The sequence below is a fragment of the Eulemur rufifrons genome, chromosome 20 (genome assembly GCF_041146395.1).
Source record: "Eulemur rufifrons isolate Redbay chromosome 20, OSU_ERuf_1, whole genome shotgun sequence".
Lineage (NCBI taxonomy): Eukaryota > Metazoa > Chordata > Mammalia > Primates > Lemuridae > Eulemur > Eulemur rufifrons.
In genome coordinates, this window is record NC_091002.1 from 14,122,568 (window position 1) to 14,129,242 (window position 6,675).

General features: G+C 42.5%; 1 protein-coding gene across 3 annotated transcripts in view; it reads right to left on the minus strand.

The window, feature by feature from the left end:
• The window catches only part of NAPB (NSF attachment protein beta), a 40,140-nt gene extending 34,443 nt beyond the window's left edge, over nt 1-5,697 (minus strand). For all 3 annotated transcript variants that reach the window (XM_069496026.1, XM_069496025.1, XM_069496024.1), the window contains exon 1: nt 5,595-5,697. In XM_069496026.1, coding sequence (XP_069352127.1) covers nt 5,595-5,692 — 98 coding nt within the window. In that variant the 5' untranslated portion in view covers nt 5,693-5,697. The remainder of the gene's footprint in view (nt 1-5,594) is intronic.
• Nucleotides 5,698-6,675: the final 978 nt, after the last annotated feature.

A 6,675-nucleotide genomic window follows, 5' to 3' on the forward strand; every position in this document is an offset into this window, starting at 1 on the left:
CTCCAAAGATATTGAAAAGGCCTTCAAAGTACAATACTAATCCCTAATAAAAACACCAAATAAAACTGGAATTGACAGATACTTCCTTACCAAGAAAAAAGATATCTTAATTTAAGAATGCATTGATTTATTAATTTCTTAGATTTTGTTATCATTATTTACAATAAGCTCCATTTAAATACAGAAATAGTTAACATTATGAAATTCTACTTCCAAGTTTCCTTACTGTGAACTGTTATCAGTTACCGAAAATCTCTGAAGGTGCAAAAGCTTTACTGATTTTACCATCCAACCAAATGAACACAATGTGAAAGTCTAAGAACAGTATATAAAGCCTACTATAACTAGGGTGATTCTGTGTCCCAGTTGCATGGACGCTCTTGGTTTATATCCATTTTCTTGGCATCTTAAAAATATCCCAATTTGGACAATATATTCACAGCCACTCTCTTAAGTCACAGAAAACATATGAAAATTTCTTAAGGTATAAAATAATTATTTTGATTAGCTTAGAGAATTATTCATTATAGAGAATTGTAGGTTTAAAATAAGCCATTTTTATATAAAATGTCATATTTAGAGATTGAGATATAATTAAGTAAAATTAGGAGGTAAACGGTGAAATGCAAGACCATGTAAATTATGATGAATTCCTCATCATTTTTAGCTGAATCAATAGACACTGTCTAAAATTCAGAAATCAGGAAGTAGAAGTACTCTAAAATTATTTGGAATTATGATAGTAACCATCAGCAGAACTAAAAAGAGATAAAAATGGTTATTTTGAGTTAAAAATGGAGTGAGAGTAAGAAGGAAGACTTGAGAATTTTACTTTTCAACTGAAACTCCTCTGTACTCCTTATACTTTTCTACTCTGTGTAGCTACTATGTTTATAATAAACAAATATTTAAATAAAACATAGAAGAAAGTGACTTGAACTCTCCTTCACTTGGTATGTCTTTGCTCTTGAAAACCAGATAAGAATAAAAGAAAAATCAGCATTTGTATTAGCGTGCTCATACGTCAGCATTGATATATTTATGCTCTCTACCAATATTCACCAAGTGATTACTGCGTGCCACAAGCTGGGTGAAGTGTTGGGCAGTGGCAACAAAATACAACAGACCCAAAGAGCCACATACCACCACTGGGTCCTCCTTACCTCTTCTAAACAACTCTGCACAAGGCTCACAAGAATGAGAGAATATATGGTGAACACTGCAAAAATGCAAACAGAAAAAGGCCAATCAGGTAATAGTTTACCACTGATACCAAACTATAACTTGACCTAAAATTAGAAAACTAAATGACTATCTATACTCAACAATCCTATAACTCTGTGCAACTGAATAAGCATTCTGATATCTCATTCAATCCTTATAACACTGAAAAGTAGATTCAGTCCCTCTGCTCATTTGAAATCTAAAAGAAAAAACAAGTTCTGAGTGTGACTGACTTGGCTATGGTCACCAAATGAAAGAACTAGAGCCTCTACTTGGTCTTCCCATATATAATAATACATATTGTTTCTTATATATTATATAATATATAAAATTATTAATACATGATTATTATTCTATTTCTTATATTACTATAAGAAATATACATATAGATATCTATTTCTTACACTATACCAAATGTCTCTGTAAGTAAATCTGAGCCTAATTTTTTTTAAAGTTCAGTCTCCATTTGAATATCAACTGTAACTGAGAAAGACCTAAATGCTTTATATATGCTATCACATATTTCAGCAAAACTTAGACAGAATCTTTGTTGAAATTAAGCTAAGTGAAGAATACTGATAATTAACAGCCTACAATGCTTAACAAATATTCCCAATTTTCACAAATAGCTAATAAATTATATGTTCATGATTATTTCAAGATAACCCAATAGGGCCTTTCTTTAAAAGGTCAATGTAAACATTGACACTGCCAGATTTATTAGCTCTTTTATAAGCTCTGAAACTAAGGAACATTGAAATGCAAGAGAAGACAGTATTAACCACCAAGAACATCTTCCCATTGTCACTCTTAAAACACTATTTTCTTCGCTGTGCATCATGTAGGTTATCCCTCAATCTGTGGTCTCCTAGCAACAAAATGGAGAGGACAATAAGAGGCTTTTGTGATTCAAAACTATCTTACTGCAAGACTCAGGCCAGTTTTAGATCATACCAGCAGTTCATTAACATTATAAATTAGAATTTGAAATTAACCACAAAACTCAATAGCTCATCTCTGACAATGAACTAAATGACAGTACAACTCTTTTGGTAGTAGTTTTATTATAGGTACGGTACCATACTACACCCATCAGAAGAAGTAAGGTTCAATTTAATTCCATAAACTACAAAAACACCTCACTGTTTAAGCAGCAGTGAAACAGAAAAATAGAACACCAGTGACAGTGGTTTCCTGCAATGTTTGCATCCCCTGTCAGCTCTTTTCTTGGGGAGGGGGCCTGCGGGAGGCACTGCATGGAAGGAACATTGACACCTTGCCTACCAACCAGACAAGGCATGGGACTTGAGCTTTGCACACACAAGAAATGTTTGACATTTTCTCATGAATATCATACATATTTTCATCTAATTTTATGAAAGCAACAAAAAAGCAAGAGCTGTAGAGTAATACTGAGAATACAGTACTGCCACGAAACCAGTGTGGATGGTGGATAAACACTGAGAGGAAGAGGCTTTAATCAGCAGTTAGGACACTGAGAATGTCTGTCATATGAAATATCTGCAATATGCCAAGCACTTTTTAATGGCTGCCACATGCTCCGAACCACCTGTCCTGTCCCCTTTAAAGCACTAGCAGGTCAGCTCTTAAATATGTGAGCTCTGTACGTGTGTTTTGTTAATTTTGTGTTATGTTAATTCAGGAGTCTGACATAGAAATAGATTACACTATGTTTTAAACAAAGGATTACATGTGGACCATTAGAAATGAAAATGAGGAAATTCTACAACTATGGGGACGGGGGTGGGGGGTGAGTAACACGTATTCCAGTTTAGAAAGGTAATAATAGGTACAAGTGATGCCACATATAAGGTAGGAATGTAAACATCTAAAATATAAAAATGATATAAAAACAGTCTTCCCATTGTTTACTCACAGAGAAACTAGGTCTAATTTTTAGCTTCAAATAATTACATAACATTATTAAAACTCACAGATCTCTAAGTATTCATCTTCCCCTAAGCTCTCCTGGAGCCAAATATTACTAGAAATAATACAGTCCGGCTAAACGCTCTTTCAGATACTTTATTTTACTAAAAGACCAATGACCCAGTCTAAAAGGTCTTTGGCTCTGAAATCCTGGAAAAGTCACTTAATCTGTCTGGCCACTGCTTCCTTGATAAATAGAGTTGACAATTTTGATGAATATGCTAATATCTCATAATCACCATCTCCAAAATCCATGCCTCTAAATGTTCTACAAACATAAACCCACTGAGATCTCATAAATTATGAAATGTACTATTATTATCCTCATTTTATATCACAGGAAACTGAGGCACAGAGAGGCTAAGTAACTTGCCCTAGGTCTCAAAGCTAGGATAATAAGCTGACCTGTTGTATCCCTGTTAGACCTAGAATGCAATGACTTCTGTGCAAAGTGAGTGTAAATGGTGAAGATGAAAGACTTCCTATATGTCCTGTCAATGACACAGGGTAGCAGGAATCAAAAGGATATGTTTCTTTAAAAACAAAAGGCTTTTCAAAATCCTTTCAGGTTTACTGGCTGAAGGTTTGGCCTAGTTTCCTAAAAACAACAACGAAACACTTCACCAAAAGGAGTGTTTCCCTGAGACAAGCATCAAGTGCTGTCATGCTTTTTCCTCTGCCAGTTTCAGACTCTCTCCCGGGAAAGCACTTTTTGACTTGAAATACATTGTGACATTAAGATCACCTCCTGGCATGAGGTGTTATGACATTAAATTGTATCTGAATGAATTTTAAATGTTTTGTGAATCAGAGAAAGTGGTTTGATGCCAGCATGGAGTATTAGGCGTCACTCCTTATGTATTCTCGTAAGTTTTAAGTAGAAACAAAAATTATAATTCATAGTTGCATCTTCAAGCTATACATCACATGAGAAATTTAGAAACCAGCTGTGACAAATGCCCTCTGACAGGTTCTGGAGGCCAGGGACCCTTATCTTTATGCATCTTTGCAGCCCACGTTTCTGTGCACTGCATGAAACTTGCCTTTAAGCATTTCCTAAAGACGTATCAATAACGGTAAAGTATTAAAATTTATAGCCAAAAGAATGAAGTTGACAAAACAAGCCAAGAGCCCATTACATATGTTTTCTGAACTAAGAGGAAAAAAAAAAATGTGTCTAATAAAGGAATGGTTAAATATGCATCACTGGTCATTCTCAGGAATAAAAATCTGCTCTTGATGACAGTGAAGGATCTTTCATTTTCAAAAGGAAAAAGCGAAACAAGCACACATGAAATTCTGTCTCTCTCATCATAAACAGCTGAATCATTCACATATTTAACAGTCCAGAATTCTTCCACAAACTGTCACTGTAGGCTCTGGTTTCTGACAGTCCGAATTCAAAACCCTCCCTGGGAGATCAGGGAAGAACCACAGGAATTAACAGATTCCCGAAAGACGCAGACTTAAACAGGAGCTGCGTTACCTTTAATCAAACTGGAGGCCCTGTCTACACGTTCATCTCTGGCGAAGGAAAAATACTACTGCGCTGAGAAAATGTATTTGTTTATCCAAAGAATATTTACTAAATGTCCACTAGGCAATGGGCACATGACCCCTCGCCCCAGCGAGGCCCACCGAACGAGGGGCGCCCCCAGAAGCCTGTGCCAGGCGCCGGGGCGGGGTCTCCCGCACGCGCCCCACCCCCACAGGGGTCTTCCCAGCGATGCGGGCTCAAACGTGACGAAATGAACAAATTCAACTCGCCCGGGCGGCCGGGCCCCTAAACACGCCCTCGACTGCCGCGCCCGCGGGCGGGGCTCGGGGCTCCGCTGACCGGCGAGGCCGTGGGACCCCCGCACCAACGAGGGGCCAGCACCCGGCCCGACGGGCTGGGGGCCCTAGGGGTGCTCTGAAGGGCGCGAGGGGCTAAGAGACCCTGAGAGGTTGTGGAGATCCCAGGGGGGCGTGCTGGGGGCTCTGCAGGGCGCGCCAGGGCTGGGGGACGCTGGGGCGTTCTGGGGAATCCCGGGGGCGTTGGGGGCCCTAGGGAATCTCTGGAAGGCGCGTGGGGGCCGAGGGACCCTGGTAGGTTGTGGAGCTTCCAGCGGGGCGCTGGGGGCTCTGGAGTGCCGGTGGGGGCTGAGGGACCTTGGGAGGATGTGGGGTTTCCAGAGGGGCGCTGGGGGTCCTGGAGGGGGCGTCTCTGGAGGGCAGATGGGAACTAAGGGACCCTGGGAAGTTGAGAGGTTTCCAGGGGGCGGCTGGGGGGTTGGTCTCTGGAGGGCAGGTGGCGGTTGAGGGCCCCTAGGTATGTTCTGCGTGATGCAGGGAATCCGTGGGAGACTCTGGGGGTACAGCCGGCGGGGAAGAGGGCCGAGTACGGAGACCCCCTAGGGCACGCGCGGTCTGGCTCTCACCCAAACAGCCCTCGGAGGAAGGAGTGGGAGGCCTTGACTCGCTTCTCGGCCTCCGCCATCAGCTGCACCGCCTCACGCTCCTTCCCGGCGTTGTCCATGTTGCCCGCCGCGGCCGCCGCAGCCCCTCAGCCGGCTAGCTGCGCGCCCCGGGCGCCCCCGCCCTCCCTGCTCGGCCGCGGTGCGCAGGCGCGGCGCGCGGCCCGTCGGGACCTGTAGTGCTGGCGCGCCCGGCGGCGGGAGGCCCGAGCGTGCCCCGCGGTTCCCGGAAAGCCGCGGAGCTGCGGGCCGCCGGCTCCCAGGGCTTCGGCGCGCGGAGCCAGACCTCTGGGGGGGGCCCTGGGCAGAGGTGCGCTTTAATCTTTCAAGTATGCGGAAGTGGAAGATGACCCGTGGCTTCTAGTAAATATCACCTAAAATACGCAGCATCCGGAATCCCTGTTCGATACAACTGACATGGAAATGGGATGGATGAAGGAACAGCGGTAACGTTGGATGAAATGCTCAACCACATGCAAGTTCTGCAAAAGGGACTCTCTGCAGCCGCCGGAAGCAATGGCATCACATGGTTGATACCACCCACTAAAAAAGGAGCAACAGCTGGCAAAGGAGCCATTTTTTTAATCTCCAAAAGCAACACGTTTAAGAATATATCATCTTCCCCAATATAAATTCAGTTATTTTTAAGCCTCCCTAAACTGCAACTTTCTGTTTGTCCTCATTTCCTTGGTTATAAATGAGTTGCGTGTATGTAATATATGCATAATCCACGCTCTTTATTGACTGAATTATGTTCAGTGGATGCGAGCCATTGAGCACGCTTATCCTTTACATAATGCTGGCCATGGCGGGTGGATCTTCTGGGGCAAAATTCCTGCCTGCCAGGAAGACATCCAGTCTACTGGGAGAAGTATCCATAGATAGACAGAATCCTGTGCCAGCAACTTCCAGGCCTGTCCCAGAGAGAGTTATTTTTGAATAGAGTGTCTAGACCATTTTGGCTTGGCAGTGCTAACATAAAAACCATTGCCAATGAGAATTTATGAAGACCTCAAACTATTGATAAATGCATTGTGGACACTGG